At 44.1% G+C, this 19,815-nt stretch overlaps 1 protein-coding gene and 1 long non-coding RNA gene across 2 annotated transcripts in view; one reads left to right on the top strand and one right to left on the bottom strand.

The window, feature by feature from the left end:
• Positions 1–19,815, top strand: part of MAML2 (mastermind like transcriptional coactivator 2) — a 392,770-nt gene that overhangs the window by 257,335 nt on the left and 115,620 nt on the right. The window contains exon 2 of the mRNA XM_070473659.1: positions 5,073–6,602. Coding sequence (XP_070329760.1) covers positions 5,073–6,602 — 1,530 coding nt within the window. The remainder of the gene's footprint in view (positions 1–5,072; positions 6,603–19,815) is intronic.
• On the bottom strand, positions 1,244–7,565 carry LOC139037201 (uncharacterized). The gene is made up of 4 exons (XR_011490061.1): positions 7,384–7,565; positions 5,019–5,083; positions 3,248–3,361; positions 1,244–2,765 (listed from the first exon to the last, which is right to left on the bottom strand). It is a non-coding gene; the product is annotated as an uncharacterized lncRNA (long non-coding RNA).

Genomic DNA, 19,815 nt, shown 5'->3' with positions numbered 1-19,815 from the left:
ACTGGGGAGGACTTCTGTTCCCCAGCTTAAGTCATCCATCCAGCTATGCTTGGTGGTGACCTTACACCATGTTACATATGCCTCAAAAAACGATGCTAACTCCCTCAGTGTCTGTTATTTTCTGGGTTCATTGGGAAAGCATTCTCAGAGTTAACCTTATTTATAAAGGAGGGAACTATGGTCCATAGAAGAGAAAATTTCCTACCTAAAATAGCAAAACAAATTAATGCCAGAATCAGGACTAGACCCTGGGCCAGTGTCCTCAATACCCATGTGTGGGCACCACTTCCCTCTTCAGGGCCTGGGTGCCATTTACTACCTGGCACAGGCTCTGCAGTGGGAATGCTTGGTTTGATTCTGGCCTTTATTGCTTAGTATTTGTGTGACCTTGAAGAGTCATTCAGTCTCCCAACCTCAACTGGCTCACCGGTGAAAGGGAGGGGAGAGGGTAGAAATAGTATCAACCTTATAGAGTTGTTGTTGCAAAGATTCTTAAGAGTTGTTTGTGAGAGTTAAATGAGATTTAATTTAATTTAGCACAATTAATATGCTAAGCCCATGCAAAGAGCTTAGCATAAGGCCTAGCACACAGCCCTCAATAAATGACTGTTGTTATTGCTATTATTACTACTGCTGCTGCTATTACCACCGCTAATTCTATCACTGCCTCTCCAGTCCTGATAACTTAGAGAAAGTGCTGGAGCTGCTTCCCAGGGTATGTACTGAGCTGCCCAGGGAGTGGCCTGAGCTGTAGGAGAATCTGGAAGAACAGGTTTTTTCAAAGCAGTGGAAAATAAATCAAAGGCAATAACCCAAACCTGGAAAAAGAATGTTTTCCTTTGTTTGTTCTTTACTCAGTGTGAAAAAAAAAAAAAAAACCTTCAAAACGTAACTTGTGCTGAAATAAATCAGCATGGCCACTTTTGAGGCAGCGTGGCTGCCTCTCTGCAGTGTGTGCTGTTTCTGACCCCCTGAGAACAGTGACCACTTTCAGTGGGCGCCAGATGTAGTGATGACTGACAGTGTTCTGTGATAATGTTGGCCTCCATCAGGGGAGAGATGACATTAAGAATCAGGGAAACATGGTGATACAGCAAAGATGGGGAAAATAAAAGCTCCACAACCAGGGACAAAGTGCACCCTACCCCTTGTTGCAAACTGCTCATCCCCCAGTGTTAGATCTCATGGGACTTATTAGTTCGGGCTCTTGGCTGAAAGTAACAGAAGCCCAACTCATGTTAGCTTAAGGAAAAAGGAGACTTTATTATAAAGATTCCACAGTGTAGCAAGGAAAACAAGGAGAGCAGTAGAGGTGGCCTCATGTTGAAATCAGGCCCTCAGATGCTCTCAAAATTTGTGTCCTTTCTCTCTCCATCATTCTCTTTCCACAGACTTTCTTCCTCTGTGGTTCTGGTTGGTTAATGGTGCAATACTTCACAGGTTTTATAAACAGCAGTGTGTTAAGAGTGTTAGTTGCTCAGTCATGTCCAACTCTTTGTGACCCCATGAACTGTAGCCTGCTAGGCTCCTCTGTCCATGGACTTCTCCAGACAAGAATACTGGAGTGGGTTACCATTTCCTCCTCCAGGGGATCTTCCTAACCCAGGGATCTAACCTGGGTCTCCCACATTGCAGGCAGTTTCTTTACTGTTGAGCCACAAGGGAAGCCCATAAATGACCACGCAGCCACCCCAAAAGAGCCTCGCTTCACTTTCTCCAATTTCAAAATCTTCCTGGAAGGAGTGATTAGCCCAGCTTGGGTCAGGTTCCTTTTCCTGATTACCCATTAGCAATGGTAAAATGTAAGCACTGGTTATATGAACATGGTACATCCTCCGTAACTATATACACTTATGAGGGGCACAACCTCAGGTGATGGATTAATGAAACAGGTATTGTTGAACTACATGACAAGGAACATATTGTTCACACTCAGCCCTAGACCGTGTCCCCACCATTCTCTGGTTCCGCATCCTGTGCTCACTGCCCCCTCCCTCTTACACAAGGCAAACCCTACCCCTAAACAAGCTGACTCCAGCATCAAATAGTGGAAATGACACATGCTTTAGAACTGCCCAGTTCAGTTCAGTTCAGTCACTCAGTCATGTCCGACTCTTTGCAACCCCATGAACCACAGCATGCCAGGCCACCCTGTCCATCACCAACTCCCGGAGTTTACTCAAACTCATGTGGATCGAGTCAGTGATGCCATCCAACCATCTCATCCTCTGTCATCCCCTTCTCCTCCCACCTTCAATCTTTTCCAGCATCAGGGCCCTTTCAAATGAGTCAGCTCTTCACATCAGGTAGCTAAAGTATTGGGATTTCCGCTTCAGCATCAGTCCTTCCAATGAATATTCAGGACTGATTTCCTTTAGGATTGGCTGGTTTGATCTCCTTGCAGTCCAAGGGACTCTCAAGAGTCTTCTCCAACACCACAGTTCAAAAGCATCAATTCTTCGGCACTCAGCTTTCTTTGTAGTCCATCTCTCACATCCATACATGACCACTGGAAAAACCATAGCCTTGACTAGACGGACCTTTGTTGGCAAAGTAATGTCTCTGCTTTTTAATATGCTGTCTAAGTTGGACATAACTTTCTTCCAAGGAGCAAGCGTCTTTTAATTTCATGGCTGCAGTCACCATCTGCAGTGATTTTGGAGCCCAAGAAAATAAAGTCTGTCACTGTTTCCACTGTTTCCCCATCTACTTGCTGTGCGACACTGGGCAACTTACTTAGCCTCCCTGAGCCTTGGTTTCCTTACCTATGAAGTAAAACATATTTAATGGGGTTGTTGTAAACAGTAAGGAAAATAACATAATCATAATTTAAACACTTGGTATGTAATAGTTGCTCAGTTCAGTTCAGTCACTCAGTCATGTCTGACACTTTGCATCCGCATGGACCACAGCACACCAGGCCTCCCTGCCCATCACCAACTCCCAGAGTTTACTCAGATTCATGTCCATTGAGTCGGTGATGCCATTCAACCATCTCATCCTCTGTCATCCCCTTCTCCTCCCACCTTCAATCTTTCCCAGCATCAGGGGCTTTTCAAATGAGTCAGTTCTTTGCATCAGGTGGCTGAAGTAATAGGTGCTCATAATTAAAATATTAAATATTAAAACATATTTAAAATATTTTAAATTTTTTAAATTAAAATATTAAAAATATAAATATTTTTTAAAATATTAAAAATTAAAGAGTAATAATTAAAATATTAATTTCACTTTCTAATTAAGTTACCTGGAATCTTCAGGAGGGTGGAGGAGTGATGGTAAGAGAAAAGGGAGGACGGGAGAAGTGATAGAATTTTGTATCTGGGAAATGTCCTTCTGCCTCAGGTAATTTCTGGTTATCCTGAGCAAACAGAAATAATTGAAGTGGTTCAGCTGCACTGGGAAAGCCACATTTTGCTACATATAGCCTCCCATTTTAGAGGCAAAGCAACAAGCATCTCAAGATCAACGGTGTATATTTTATGTTTCTTATTAATTTACTGGTTCTTAAATCTCTCTATATAATGTCTGAAGTTAATGGAATACAGTCTAATCACTGAATGAGTGACTGAAGTCCTTTGATATTTTGTTGCTGTTTAGAGAGATGCTCCTCTCTGAGAATATAATAAGCCATATTTTTTATAAAATATACTTTATTGAGTTCTTATTTTGGTAAAGTGAAAGTGAAGGCGCTCAGCTGTGTCCAACTCTTTGCGACCCCATGGACTGTAGCCTACCAGGATCCTCAGTCCATGGGATTTTCCAGGCAAGAATACTGGAGTGGGTTGCCATTTCCTTCTCTAGGGGATGGCCTGTGCTAAATGTTTGCATGTCTCATGTCTTTCTTTTTTGGTAATTGTTTTGGTTTTTTGTTTGAACGTATTAATTTTAAATTGGAGGATAATGGCTTTGCACCATTGTGTTGGTTTCTGCCATGTACCAACTTGAATCAGCCATAGGTATATGTATGTCCCACCCCTTGTGAACCTTCCTCCTGCCTCCCAACCCATCCCCCACCTCTGGGTTGTCACAGAGCACTGCATTTGAGTTCCCAGTACAAGTTTGTGGACACAGAGTGGGAAGGAGAGGGTAGGACGATTGAAAGAGTAACACTGAAACATATACAATACCAAACGTAAAATTAGATAGCCAGTGTCTCATGTCTTTCTATGAGTTAAGTGGTCCTGTGCCCATTTTCCAGGTAAGGAAATTGAGGCTTGGAGAAGTCAAGAGCCAGAATCACTTAGCGCTCAGTGACAGATTGGGTTTGAGCTCACCTTAACTAGTTCCAGAGCCTGAGTACTTAACCATCATGCAGTACTGCCTCTCTACACCTCGGCTTTGGCTAAAAGACTTAGAGACAGGCCACATGAAAAATGAATCCCCAGGAAAATCCGTGCTTAGAGGGTTTCAGATGATAAGTGATAATCCCATAGATGCCATGCACCCACACAGTGTTGCTACAGGGTCTTGAATGCAAAGCCACAGAATCATAGGAAGAAAAATAGTTAAACAACAGAGAGACTGTCTCCTTAGGCAAGGCAAACATTCTAATTACTCACTTAGAGGATAAGAGTGGTGAAGGAATTGAATCTGCAAAAGAAACTGGAAATTGGGTCTCAGCTTTAGACTCTGTGCTGTTTCCCATCTTGGTCAAAATTATGCTCAGTCCAGTGGCCTGTGTCTGTGTGGTTGTGTGTGCATGCGTGTGGAATAGTTTGGCCTGTTGCAGAAAACAGCACCACTTTGGTGATTAACCATAGTTATTATCAATAACTCCCAATGACATGTGATGGATTCTTCACCCACTGACCAGGGTACCAATCATGGGAACCTCTGTGACCTCCCACCCTTCGTTGGCATGCTCCTCCAGAAACATTTTGCCCTGTCTGTGCTATTGTTAAGTTTCCTTATCTTCCACACTGGGCCGCATTTGTGCTTTCTTTTTTGAATTCATCCTGCACACGTGTAAATGGAAGAACATTCAAATATTCTGTCTCCTTTGACTACACACATACCTGGATTAATATCTCATGCTCTGTTTTTTTTTCTATTCCCCATCTGTCTTTCAGCTCCAGGGTTCCTTGAAAAGAAAACAGATCGTTAACCTGTCTCCTGCCAACAGCAAGAGGCCCAATGGCTTTGTCGACAACTCGTTCCTTGATATCAAAAGAATCCGTGTCAGCGAAAATCTCGCTGCAGGACCAGGGGGCCTCCCAGTAAATAATGGACAAAGTCAGATGATGTCGGGGACCTTGCCCATGAGCCAAGCACCCCTGAGAAAGACTGCCACGCTGCCGCCCCCTCCTACCCACTCTCCTGGAAATGGTCTGTTCAACATGGGCTTAAAGGAAGTGAAGAAGGAGCCTGGAGAGACGCTGTCTTGCAGCAAGCACGGGGATGGCCAAGTGACCCAGGAGAATATTTTCTCTAACCGGTACGGAGATGATCCCGGGGAGCAGCTGATGGATCCCGAACTGCAGGAGCTGTTTAACGAACTGACCAACATATCTGTGCCTCCCATGAGCGACCTTGAGCTGGAGAACATGATCAATGCCACCATAAAGCAGGATGACCCGTTTAACATCGACTTGGGTCAGCAGAGCCAGCGGAGCACTCCCCGGCCGTCCTTGCCCCTGGAGAAGACGGTGATCAAAAGCGAATACTCCCCTGGCCTGACCCAGGGCCCTTCGGGCTCCCCGCAGTTGAGGCCCTCATCCGCGGGGCCCCCGTTCTCCATGGCCAGCTCGGGCCTCTCCGCTTCATCCCCGATCCCGTCGGTCCCCCAGAGCCAGGCGCAGCCCCCGCCAGCCTCCGGAGCGGCCCGGGCCCTGCCCAGCTGGCAGGAAGTGTCCCACGCCCAGCAGCTCAAGCAGATTGCCGCCAACAGGCAGCAGCACGTCCGGATGCACCAGCAACAGCAGCAGCACCAGCCCGCCAGCTGGCCGGCCTTGGCCTCCTCGGCAGGGCCCTCCCCAGGTCCCTTCGGGCAGGAGAAAATCCCCAGCCCCTCCTTCGGCCAGCAGCCGTTCAGCCCCCAGAGCACCACCATGCCGGGGGTCGCAGGCGGCGGCAACCCGTCGAAGGTCATGGCGAACTACCTGTACAAGGCCAGCCCCTCGGCCCAGGGGGGGCCGCTGGACGTGCTCCTGCAACCCAAGCCGCAGGACCTCAGCCGGAGCTTCCTGAGCAACCCGCACCCGGCCATGGAGCCCCGGCACGGCAGCACCAAGCCTTTGTTCCATTTCAACTCGGATCAAGCCAACCAGCAGATGCCTTCCGTGTTGCCTTCCCAGAGCAAGCCTTCACTCTTGCATTACACCCAGCAGCAGCCGCAGCAGAGCTCCGTCACGGTGCAGCCGCCGCAGCAGCCCCCGCAGCAGCCGCAGCCGCAGCCGCCGCCGCAACAGCAGCCGCCGCCGCCGCAGCAGCCGCAGCCGCAGCCACCCGCGCCGCAGCCCGCGGCCCAGCCCACCCAGCCGCTCTCGAACCAGCCCTTGCTGAGGGCCCCGCTGCCACTGCAGCAAAAGATCCTCCTGCAGAAGATGCAGAATCAGCCTATCACGGGACTGGGGTACCAAGTCTCCCCGCAGCACAGGCAGGTAAGGGCCGCGCCGCTCCCCACCCAGAGTCCCCAGACACCGCCGAGCCCGCTCAGCATGCTCTGCTTGCCGCTGTGCTCGCGTCAGGACAGAATCAAGACCCCAGAGACAGCAGTGGTCCTGACAGATGCCTCTGAAGGCCTCCTGACGGTTCCCGTGAGGCGTCCGGAGGCAAGAGCATCTTCCTTGTAGAGCGGCACTGTCCCTGGGGTCTGCTCTTGCTTGTTAAGAATGTTGCCTGAGGATCGGTGCCTTTAGTGGCATGTCCAGTTGGCAGTAATCTTCTGATAATGCCCATGCCTGGTGCCTATTCATTCAGTCGATAAATCGGTCATTAAGTCGACATGCGTGTTCCGAGTCCCTGCCGTGTGTATGATGTAGTGATTATGCTGAGTACTGAAATAAGGCCAGATGTGATATTAAGAGTGTTGAATGACAAATATCCACCCACACCAACCCACTGAGATGTCTAAATGTCCAGCCCATCATAGTAGATCCTGCTGTGACTCCACGCTTTTGCATAAGGCTTGAGTACCCCCCACAAGTAAGACCTGTTCTCTGTCTTCAAGTTCAGTCTGGAGAGGGCAACAGGCTTTTAAGACAATCATCTTAATACTGAATGGAAAGGATAATGATACATGGAGCACAAAGGCTGGGTATTTACCGAGCAGGGGGACATCAGGGAAGATTGCTGGAGAAAGTAATGTGTGAGTTAATGTTAAAGGGTGAAATTGTCATGACTACAAACAGAAAAAAAAAAAAAAAAAAAGGCTGTGGTTACCTTATATCCTGCGGTTAACATAAAGCGGAGATCTTATTCTGCCCCAAACAGGAATCGTGTGAGGAGATAGCTCTGTCTCCAGAGCACTGGTGAATCAGAGCTGCTCCCCAGGGAATTTGAAAGGGAAAAAATCCTTCCTGGAATAAGTGAAGGGAGGACGGAAGGAAGGAAGTCAGGAAGGGAGACTGGATGTTGCTTTGTGCATGTAATTTGACAGGTCTCTGTTAGTGTCCAAGCACAAAGACAGCATGTGACATGTCAAAACAATATGTCAGGACAGTGTGACAGCACAGAGCCTCATTCCAATCACATTCCTCGAGTCGTTTGTGCGGCTGCTGCCCAGAACAGAATGCCACCGGCAGCACAGACCGCGGCCAAGTTAACCTTCGCCCTAGATACACGCCAGGAGGAAACCAGACCCAGCCAGGATTCAAGAGCTGTGTCCCACAGAAAGCTCTCGGTTCTTAACCGCCTACATCGTAGATTGTGAAGAATGGGCTTGGAGTAGAGTGCTGTGTGTACTTTACAAAGTTCCATTTTTAACATGGGTAATTTTGGGATCATTTGAAAACAAACAGTGTTGTGGAATTACTTTCTAATATTATGTGTAGCCATTTTGCTGTGACTGAATCTGGGTTTAAATTCTTACTCGGATAGTCTAGCTGTATAAACCTCAGTCAAACCAGTGAACCTCTGTAAGCCTTAGTTTTCTCACCTGTAAATGAGGGTAATAATGTATATCCTAGGATTTGGGGAGAATAGGTGATATCTTTCTTAGGCCAGCATCTAGTATAAAGTTGGCTACTACTGTGCTTATCATGAAAAAGGCCTTACATGATATCAAAATATTTTTAACAAGCATTACTTTTATGTAGGAGATCCCTTGTAGTAAGTCTCAGATTTTAACATAAGCAGTACTCGAGGAATAAAAGAGAACTTACCTTAGTTCTGTCTAGCACTATGGTGAGTGGGTAATGATTTGCCTTTCCTGGGCCTGGACTTCTGATCGTAAAAGTGGAAATAATAAATAATGAGATATTACTAAGAGTCATGATTTATTGACTACTTATGACTAACATGACTTCTGTCTCCCTTACTGGTATCTCATTTACTCATATAAAGTAATTACTATTATTCTCATGTTACAACTGAAACAGTTGAGGCTCAGAGAAGTAAGTTTTCCAAAGTTACATGGATAACAAGTAGCAGACGCATGATTCTAATGGTCTACTTTGAAGGCTGTACTTTCAGCCATGAGGCTGTACCACTCACAAGTAGGATTTGCTTGGATATGAGTTTGTAGATCATTGTGAAATTCTCAAAAGAAATATTTCTTATAATACTGAGCCATATTTACATAATCTACATAGTAAATTAAGTTTGGGGGGTAGTAAAGTCTCATCTTGAATTACCTTCAGAGTTGTTAAAAAAAAAAAATCAAAAAGTATCTGTGTGACCTTTGACCTTCCTGAGAATGAGCATTATGAAGCTTAACCAAAATAAACAATGTGCAACAGGAAATATAGCTCTTTGGTGCCCCATCAGCCCTTCTTTGGGAGCCTTCCTGCCACCTCCAACATCCTCTGTCCTATTTCCGCCTCCATCACTCATAGCAACAACTGTCCACCACATTTCTGACCCCTTGGCCTCCACCCCAGCTCCCCAGGGCCCAAGCACCCCAATGGGTGCTAATGGACAAACTAACAAGCATCTTCCAGTGTGTTAGATAGTTTTTTACTTTTCCTGGTACATGCGACACTTATGATGCCAAGATAATTTTCATCTTCTAGAAGGACCTCAGGGAGCAGAAATGGTGGGTGACATTGGCTGGCAGGCAGTGGCTCTCCATTCAAAGCCTAATCCTCAACCTTATCAATTGAACTGTATTGTCCCTTCCGACTCAACAGTTTGATGAAGTATGACTCAAGTGTCCTGTGTCTGAGTTGTGAGCAAGTGTATCACAGTTCTGTAGTCAAATGTCACCCTCTTGAAAGCATTCATGTTTAGAGGGGTTGGGCCCATTCTCATCATGGTGCTGTTACAGTTGCCGAGTTTTTTCCCAGGGATTGTCTTCAAAGCTTTTAGCACATCAAGGAGATTATTATCAATACAGTAATATTCATCTTGTCAGGGTTATTTTTGAAAACAGTCAAACTGAGTATTGCTACATTGGGTCAAAAAAACAAAGAATAACTACAGTATGATGGAACTGCATTGCAAATTTTCTTTGTGAAATTTCTCTGAATATAATAAAGAAGTAAATGAGTTGCTTCCCAAGATGATCATTTTGAGAAGGGATTTTCACTTGGATGTACATATTTCTAGGTTTTTCCATTTTTATTGTCTCATCCAGTATGTTGCCAAGTATTCTCAACTCCAAGAGGGTAGTTTTAACTCTGCCATTCATAGCAGAGAGTAGAGAACTGTGTTCTCATTTCAGATTAGCCAAATCTCTGATACTCATGACCAAAGTTATGGGCAAACAGGGATTGGAAATTAAACAGTTCTTATGTTTATCAACTAAAGAACCCTGAACAAAAATAGTAGTCATGGATTTTTTTTTTTCTGCTTGTCATACTCACTTTGTGTCAAACATAGAAAGATTTACTAATGAGATATGCTAATTGGGACACTCTAGTTTGGGAATGGTGGAAATCTTGGCTCTCTGCTACAAAATAGTAGATTGAATTTGTTGATCATTTGTTTAGAATTTACCCAGTAGGCTAGGCAAAGATGACCTTCTCTTCAGCGTCAGAACTCTGAACCCACACAGGGCTGCATGCTCAGGCAGAGGCTGAAATTGAGGGGTTCATATGTCCTTCTCTCTTTATTGGGTACCCTGTTCTTCTAGATGTGAATGACACCCAAGAGTTGGATACAGCATAATCGAATTGTTGGGCGACATTTTTATCATTCCATGCCTGGAGTGGTTTTAAGTAATCCATTCCCTGGAGGCTGGGAGAACAAATGGTATTTGGTGTTTCACAAAATGTCTTCAGCAACTCTGTCTTGCTGATGTTTGGGGCTTGGCAAATGGAAATCCCTCCTGGCTATAATTTTCTTCTTTTTCCTATTGGAAGGTTATGGGAGAGGGCAGGAGAGGGGTGCAGTGCATGCAGTTCTGATTTATCTTCAAGTCACTGAATACTTCCTTTAAGGTGTAAGAGAATTATTGGTTGACCAGGGCTCATGAGAGTTCAATTCAAAGCCTTAACCTCTTCAACTAGAATACAGTCTTTTTCAGAGCTATATAATCAGACACTTGAAAGTGTGAATTTTTTTTTTCTAACATTAGAGCCATGAAACTCGAGTGGATTCTATATTTGGTTTAGAATTTTCCCATCTCTAAAAATTCTGAGAGGGAAGGCAGCCAGTGAATGGATGGTTTGTTATGACCAAAACATAAATTTATACATTTCCTTTTTAGTTTAAAGCCAAGTTCTTCGATCATATATTAGGAACTTCAACCCACTCTCTCTACCTAGCCAAGTTTATCCTTCAGTACTCTATATATCAACCATTGGCATAAATCAAACAGTGTTCTCCTCCCCTCATCTTTAAGTTAGTCTTGGGTGTAGCTAATCTTAAAGATGAACACTCAAAAGATTGTTTCCCAATTGGCCTAGCTGACATTGGAGCATTCTCTCATGTATTGACAATGCTTCTGAATCCTTTTAATTGCCCAGAGAAAGTTCCAGAGAAAAAATAGAACCTTCAATCAACTGGGAATGCCGTTTCTAGTAGGAGAATGTGAATTCATAGTTCTACAACAATATAACATTCAATTCACCCCTTTGCTGGGGGATAGAGGTTGGTTAAAGTGTCAGTCAGTTAGGCTAGTGCCAGGGTTTGGTTTTAGGGGCCAGAATCAAGTGAGGGGAAGTCAGGAGCATGAAGGGCCAAAGACAGAACCTAGCCAAAATCCTAAAAATGCTGGGAAACAAGATTAGTCAGTATACTCAGAATCCAGGAGTGAATTTGAAAGATGGTAACAAACTCATGATTTCACAAGTGACCTAAAATCTAAAGTTGAAATTAGGATAGAGACTTGGGAGATAAATCTAGGTGGTCATCACAAATGACCCTCAACCATTTGATGATTTCCATTATGACTTACCTTGGCTGGGTTAGGCTGGCAAAAGGAGAAAGAGCTGGTACAAATGTTGCACATGGCAGGCAAGGAGCATTATTTTTATATTTTCATTTTATCTTTGATAGTACATCATTTATGTTTACAAAGGAAGCAAAATTTGTTTTTGATGCCCCATGAAACTAGTGCTAAGGCCAGAATCGAGAGTAAATTTCCAGACACATATGTTAATATAATTTGTACTGAAAACTCTTGACCAGCAAAATTAGCAGAAGAGATTTTGCTTGTGTTCTATTGGTGTTCATTGGTTTATTTTAACAAGAGTACCAACTCTATGCCATTTATAAATCATCCAAATGGTTGTTGTTCAGTCACTCAGTCGTGTCTGACTCGTTGTGACCCCATGGACTGCAGCACTCCAGGCTTCCCTGTCCTTCACCATCCCAATGGTAGACATTATTAATCTTTTTTTTAATATCAGTAAATGAGGACACTGAGGCTTAGAGAGGTTAAGTAACTTGCTTAGAGTTAGTCAGTAACTCATCTGATTTTAAGCCTAGTGATAAATACCATGCCGCCTAAGGAAATAGCTATAGGTGGTCTGAGTTGTGCTAATAGGGTCTTTCTTTGTGATATCTGTTTGACATTTCACCATTGTCTACATTCTCAGTTTTTTCTACATCAGGCAAAATTTAAGCCAGTTTTGTTGCAGTTGCCTTATCCCAATCTACAGATCTCTAATCTCCTGTTTGCCCAACCTGGAGCCAAGAACTAAATATTCTAAGCTAAACTGAGTACAGTTCTATTCTTCACTCTAGCAATAGCTGTATTCATTCATTCAAAAAAATATTTGTTGAGTCCCTACTCTACTAGTAGTATTTACTGATACTACAACTGAGAAAAAAGATGAAGGTGTGATATAGTAAGGGAGAAAATAAAATATTGTAAGTTTTAAAAAATTAAAATATCAGAGAGTGTTTTCAAGTTGCTCTATTTTCATCATACTGTGGACTTACTCCTGCTTCTGTTACTAGGCTGATTTGTTGCCAGGCTTACTGGTACCTCTGACCCCTGATAAAAATGGGAAAAACCCAAGGGAGTGGTATGTGATTTAGTTTGCAAAGCAAAAAATCCAAAGGCTTTGTTAGATTTTTGAACTGATAAAGAAAATTTAATCACTCTCTTTTCCTTTCACATGATCCATCAAGATTTCAGAAACTGTTCAGGGTCACAGAGTTTTATAAGAGGGTGAAACCATAATTTTTGCATGTATTCATTCATTTGTATGATGAAAATTTATTGAGAACCTACAGTGTGTCTGGAATTGAAAACTAAAAGCTTAAGTGATCCAAAGAACCCTCATTGCATTCATCTAAAAATCAGGAAGGCATGGTTCCTCTCCTCAGTGAGTTTTTAATCAGAAGGAGACATCTTTCTCTAATACTATTGGGTTCCCATTGGGTACACCTACTATCTCATCCTCATCCTGAAATCCACTTTATGTAGTAACTGAGCACAAATCATCTGGGCTTTTCCCCAAGTTTTCAAGTTCAACTTTGAGCATGATATTTTAACCTTTTATAGACTAGAACTCTGCTGGATATTCCACTTTCATTCATATTTCACTTTATCATCCTAGTATGCAATAGCTTGGATCACAATAAAGTGAATTGGTATAAAGCAACAATTAACTCTTGATTCCCTCCATGAAGAAATAAACACAGTAGCAAGAAGAGTATGTTGGCCTTGTAATCATAATACATAGGGTTTAAATCCATCGTTAGGGGAATGGCTTCTATTATTCTCATTTCAAGGTCTTTGTCCATGGCTGCATCAGTCCATAAGAGCTATGCATTTAAAGCATTAGTGGTAATTTAGCCTGTTGAATACCAAGTTTCTAACTAGGGAAAAAGGGGGTATGAGGTTAAGAAATAGATTTGATCCTAGAGATGGAAATGCAAGAGGGTTAATGGAAAATCTGACAGATATTTAACTGTAATGTGCATTAATGTAAGTGACTCAAACAATCCCCTTTGCACCAGTTCTAATTAGTTTTGCCTTTTCTAATCAGATGTCAGTTCTTATCAGTTCGGTATAGGGGGGTGGTGTGGATTCTTCTTGTGAAATCAAAAGGAAGCCAAAACCTGTTTAGCCTGCGCACCAATCAGTAAATGTTCCTATTAATGGTTAATTAAAGTCAGGCACAAAGACTTGAGATTCAGAAGGTGCTTACAATAAGTTCTATGTTTGAAACAAAAGACCACATAAATATTTAGACTTCTCGGATCAGAGAGATGTGATGTGAGTGAATCATCTTTCTCTTTTATTAATACATTGTGGTGCAAGCAAGGAAGATTCAACCTACACCACAGAGCCCAGGCAGCTCTCTGGATGCTAATTAGAGAACTCCGGATGAATATTTGTATTTTATGCAGTGAATCTGAACAATAAAGTGGCACCTTCTTTAGAGCAGAATAGAGGGAGGCCAGTGAGTATTCTCCGGTGCATTCTGCAAAAATCAAGTTTCGAGGTCCCTGGGGATGGCAGGATGGAGGTAATTGACCTGTTTCGCTTTCTTTCTACTGCTGATTCCCCTCCACCATGAATCACTGGCATTTTCCACAGTTTGCTTTTCACAGGAGCTTAAGTCCAGCTCCACCTTTAGGAAACATGTACTTCGTAAACAAGGAGCTTTTCTGGCCCTGCATCCTGTGGCCCACACATCTTTGGCTCACATCTCGACTTTGTGTCTCTGAGTCTTTGTCGAGTCCCCTCTGCCTTTGTCTGTACCGTCTCCTGTTTCACTGTTTAGGAACAGACCAATTCTGAACTCGCCTCTTTTCCCTGGACTCCTCTGAGACCCCTTTTATGGCAAGCCTGGAAAACGGGGGTGGTGAGGACATTTAGCCACTGGAGTTGTTATTGGCAACAAGAGTGAAGAGACTTTTCCTGGAAAAGGATGCATGTTAGGGAGAGCCTGGTGAGCTGGCAGGCCACCTCTGGGTCCCGCAAGCCTCTGGCGCAGGTGAATGAATTGAGTGGACACCCCCATGGGCAAAACATTATCCTTCTTGCATCAAGTCTTTGCCGTCTGGCCTGTATCCTTGCCGTCTTCCTGACCTGCTGGTGGAGTGAGCATTCTAAAATGGGAATTTAACCATGTCTGTCACCTGCCTCAGCCCCTTAAGTGGTCTTCATTTTCTCAGAATGAAATACAGCTCCTTGTGTAGCTTTGAAAGCCCCATGTGACCTGGCTCCCACCAAGTACCCCAGGTTGACTGGCTTCTATTCCCAGCATTCTTCTTCCCTTTGGCCCGCCCTTTGACCCCTCTGTGACCTCAGACCCCTGGACACAGTGCCCTCCAGCTCGCTCCAAAAGACGTGTCCCCAGAGTCCTCAGAAGTACCAGGCTTTTGCCCTGAGGCAGGTCTTCAGACATGCTGTTCCTTCTTTCTGGAACATTCTCTGCTCTACCCTGGCTGGCTAACCTAACCCTAAGCTTTCTCAATCTCAGCTAAACCATTTCTTGCCCAGTGTTTCCCTGGCCTCCCAACCTGAGTTAGGTCCCATGCTGTGTTCTCTGCTGGTTGCCGCTCCTTCCTCTCTTTCATCATCTTTGCTCTTGTGTGTCTCCTCAACTGAACTACGTACCACTTGAAGCCAGGAACCGTGTCCCTCTTTTCACTCTCACACTGCAGTCCCTGATATGCCCACTCCGTGGTTGGCACCTGCAACATATTTGCTGAAGAAATGAACAAAGGACTTGAACCACTGGCCCACCATCCTTCCTTCTGTTCTGAGGGCTTACGGTCACCAACTCACCCCCTCTCCTCCTCAGAAGGTAGGGAAGGAGCTAGCCCTTCCTCCTTGCTCCATACCAACTCTGCCCTTCAGACATTTCCCCCTGGGCCTGACAGCAGTTCAGAGAGTTCAGTCTCAGCTGCCTCCTGGGTTAATCCTGTGGAAAGAGATCAGGCACAAGCACTTTTGATGGAAGCTGGACTGACCTATACCCTGGGGAATCATGTAAGTAAGAGTTTTATCAGCAATTGTTGCTGTTCAGTCACTCAGTCATGTCCGACTCTTCACAACCCCATGGACTACAGCACTCCAGGCTTCCCTGTCCTTCACTGTCTCCTGGAACTTGCTCAAACTCATGTCCATTGAGTCAACGATGCCATCCAACCATCTCATCCTCTGTCACCTACTTCTCCTCCTGCCCTCAATCTTTCCCAGCATCAGGGTCTTTTCCAGTGAATCAGCTCTTCACATCTGGTGGCCGCAGTATTGGAGTTTCAGCTTCAGTCTTTCCAACAACTATTCAGGCTTGATTTCCTTTAGGATTGACTGGGTCAGTCTCCTTGCTGTCCAATATTGTTGATAAGAACAATAAAGAATTTTATCAATGATATTCCATGTGATTTTTTAAGCTTTTTTTAAATTTATTTTTTATTGAAGGATAATTGCTTTACAGAATTTTGTTGTTTTCTGTTAAACCTCAACATGAATCAGCCATAGGTATAGAACATCAATAAAGTACTAATAATGACCATACACAATCCCTCCTCACAAGTAATTGACAGGAACAAGTGATTATCATGTTGTTTTATAACGGTTCTGATAGAGGTTACTATCAGGTAATCTGGGAATACAGAGATGAAGCACCTAGTATAGCCTTGGGAACCAGAAAAAGTTTCCTGGAGGAGGTATCATCTAAGCGCCTACCTCAAGGAAGAATAGGAATTAGTGAGGTAGATGGTAAAAGGCCCTCCAGGCAGGGGTTGAGTTCTTCTGGAAGATTCCAAGCAGTTCAATGTGGCTGGACTGCAGAGTGCAAGGTCAGGAGAGGACAGGTCAGACTAGAGTGGTAAGCAGGGGCCAGATCATAAGAAGCCTTAAACACCACTGTAAGGAGGTTAGGAATTCATCCTGAGGGCAACAGGAAGTTATGGAGAGAAGCCTACAGGTTGTTTCTAAACAGAGGCATAGCTGTTGCCTGCCACAGAGTAGCTGCGAAATTCAGACATGTTGAATGTTTAAGAAACAGATTTGCTCTGCAGAAAAGTTGCAGTGTAGGGAATACACTGGGGGGCCCCAGGCGAGGGGCACAGATACCTTCACCAAATCTATATGCCAAGAACATTCCAGAGATTTTGAACATGCTGTGGGCCCAGGAAGCCCCTGCCTTCTGTCTGGGGCAGGGACCCTAGAATGTCCCTGCTGGTTCACTGGTCCTCTGTTCCCCCCACCCCGCCCCTCACACATGGCTTTTCTATGGCCAACCCTGGACTTCCGCTCTTGCTCCAGAGGACTTGGTCCATACGTTTGATCTCTTATAGCTACCTTTCCATCTTCAAGCGTGCTCAAGTCTTCAACACCCTTTCAAAATAACTTCTCACCAGTCCTGCCTCCCCTGTGACACCCCAGTTTCCCAGTAACCAGACTCAGGACCTCTGAGTCAGTATAATTCTTCCCTGTCCACTCTCCCGGGTGGTACCACGGAGGCCGCTGATGATCATTCACACCTCTTGTTCTTCTCCGTGTCCACTACTGCTGGCCACAGGTTCATGTTATTGCAGTATTCCCCCATCCCTCCCAGTAGTGGGCTGGAGAGCGGGTCTAAGAAATTCTGCCTTGCTCTGTACTCCTGAGGGCTGAAACGAGTCGCTGGGGTTCCAGACACCCTTGTGGCCTCCCTGCTGGAATTACAGCCTTACCCAAGATCCAGTCCCTCGTTGAGGCTCCTTCACTTCTCAGTACCAGCTCTCCTCCCTTTGAGGGTCTTTTGCTCAACCACTGCCTTTTCTACACTGGCTGCAGATCCTATTCACCAGGGCAGGCAGCTGTGAGGTGTCCTGGACAACCAGCCCTGGCCCCCTCCATCCCCACCCTTATTGCCCATGCTGCTGTCATCAGCCTTCCTCAGGCTGTGAAAGAAAGTCCCGTTTCTCCCTCCTTTGGTGCACACAGCATAGGGAAAACTCCTCCAGTACAGTTCTTGAACATTGCATTATACTTCCAGTTCAGTATCTGCTCAGTTCAGTGAACTGTGAATTCCTAGTGAGTTCGGACCCTGGAATTTCCCTTCTCCCTCTGAACTCATAAAGCATTCTGCATCTCTTATTGCACTCATTGCTTTTTTCAACCTTTAATTGTCGTTAAGTCTGTATTTTAACCCTTCCACTAAGCAGTAAGCTTGAAACCAGAGTTTGTTTATCATTCATCTTTGTACCTCCAAGAATTAACAGAGAAAGTCCCAACATACAGACCCAGAAACCGAGAGGAGGAAAGAAGAAAAGAAGGAAGGGAAATAAATCAACTATACTCCAGTAAAAATTAATTTTAAAAACTCGGTAAAGGATAATAAAATGAAGTTATGGTGTGTGTGTGTGTGAGAGAGTGTGTTATAGGCTGTGTGATCTTGAAATCAAAGGCTGTATGGTCTTGAATTATAGGCTTGAATAATTTGACACTGATCTGAATATCAAATGTACATTACTGAGACTGTATACATCACTTACTTCTGAAAATGTTGTAAGTGCCTTAATGGCCACAGTTGTGGCCAAGTCACTTAATATCCCTGAAACTGACCCGCATCATCTGTAAGTGAGAACACCACCTATTTTACAGGATTCTTGAACACAGTTCATGAAATAACCCATAAGACATATGACAAATACAAGGCCTGCACCTGGTAGGCAATTCACAAGTGCTGGCTTGCTTCTCTTTACAAAATAAGGACCCTCCGAACCAAATCCATTCAAACAATCCAATAAATGTTAGTAGACACTTGCAACGGGTGATTTCCAAAACTGAACTCTCATTTAACTCTGTGTTTCCAGACAACTAAAGCAAAAGGAATTATGTGGGGGTGTAGGGGTTCTTTATTTATTTTAATATAAAAGAAAGTGTCCTGGTTCATCAATGCAAGCACAGTTTTTCCTGGAAGTAAATTCAAAGGCCCATTTGTCATTGGGGGAGTTAGGTAACATGATGGACGTCTTCCACTGGGAATCTTGTGAGGATGCTGGCAGTGTTTACTTTGATGTTTCTGTTATTAAGCTGCATTATGAAATCTGAGGCCAAAATCCTAGATTTTAATTCAGTGACTACTTTTCCCCAGCAAGCTGAGATAATGCGGTCAGACGTAGTGTTTTCTACAACCCTGTTCAGTGGTTTTCTTACACTCTTAGCAAGAATACTTCTTTCCTTTTCTCCCCTTTTCGGGGTTCCTTTAGGGCAAAGATTACAAACCAGAGTTCTGGTTTATCCCAAGAGCAGAGTTTAGAGATCATATAGGAATGCATAATTAAAATTCCCATTAGACTGCCTCACTCAAATATCAATTGTTTTGAATGAGTCTCTGGCAAACCCTTGCACTGTGTAAAGTAGATTAGACCTGTGGAATGTCTACCTCAGAATCAGATTTCAGGGAGACTTCTCAAATCCATTTAAGCTATAATCTTCTCCCTCCATATAAGACAAAACCAAACTTTAAACTTCAGATGTGACTCACCAAGCTCATTAAAATCACCATGAAAAAAAATCAACAATTGGTATATTTATCATCCAACAAATATTTTAAGCACCTTGTGTATACAGAAAACCATGCCAGCTACTGTAAGACATGCAACAAATCAACATGCTGTGGGGTAGGGGCTGCATTGTTCTTGTTCACTAACTCATGTCCAACTCTTTGCGACCCCATGAATTGCAGCACTCCAGGCTTCCCCATCCTTCACCATCTCCCGAAGTTTACTCCCCCTTCTCCTCCTGCCTTAAATCTTTCCCAGCATCAAGGTCTTTTCCAGTGAGTCAGCTCTTCACATCTGGTGGCCAGTGTATTGAAGCTTCATGCAAACTCCATGAACAGTATGAAAAGGGGCTGCGTAGGAATGAGAAATACAGCACAGGAATATTCTGGAACCAGACTTGTTGCTCAATATTGTACCTTGAGTAATCAGACCTTCTTTACTTCTTTTGTTAGTTTTATTCTATAATCTGAATTTTATGTGTATAAAATAGAATTGTTGCTGTTGTATAGTCAATAAGTCAGGTCTGACTCTTTGCAACTCCACGGACCGTAGCCCACCAGGCTCCTCTGTCCATGGGGTTTCCCAAGGCAAGGGTACTGGAGTGGGTTTACATTTCCTACTCCAAGGGATCTTCCCAACCCAGGGATCAAACCCACAGCTCCTGGATTGGGCGAATTCTTTACTGCTGAGCCACCAGGGAAGCCCAAAATATAGTTAGTGGCTTCATTTTTAAATTTTTATTTTTATCAAAGTAACATGCACATAATTCTAAAAGACAAGCAGTGCTAAAATGCAAAGCCATTCGCT

This window comes from Odocoileus virginianus, chromosome 10 (genome assembly GCF_023699985.2).
Source record: "Odocoileus virginianus isolate 20LAN1187 ecotype Illinois chromosome 10, Ovbor_1.2, whole genome shotgun sequence".
Classification (NCBI taxonomy): Eukaryota; Metazoa; Chordata; class Mammalia; order Artiodactyla; family Cervidae; genus Odocoileus; species Odocoileus virginianus.
The sequence above is the reverse complement of the archived record's forward strand: the minus strand, read 5'-3'. Positions and strand labels throughout refer to the sequence as shown.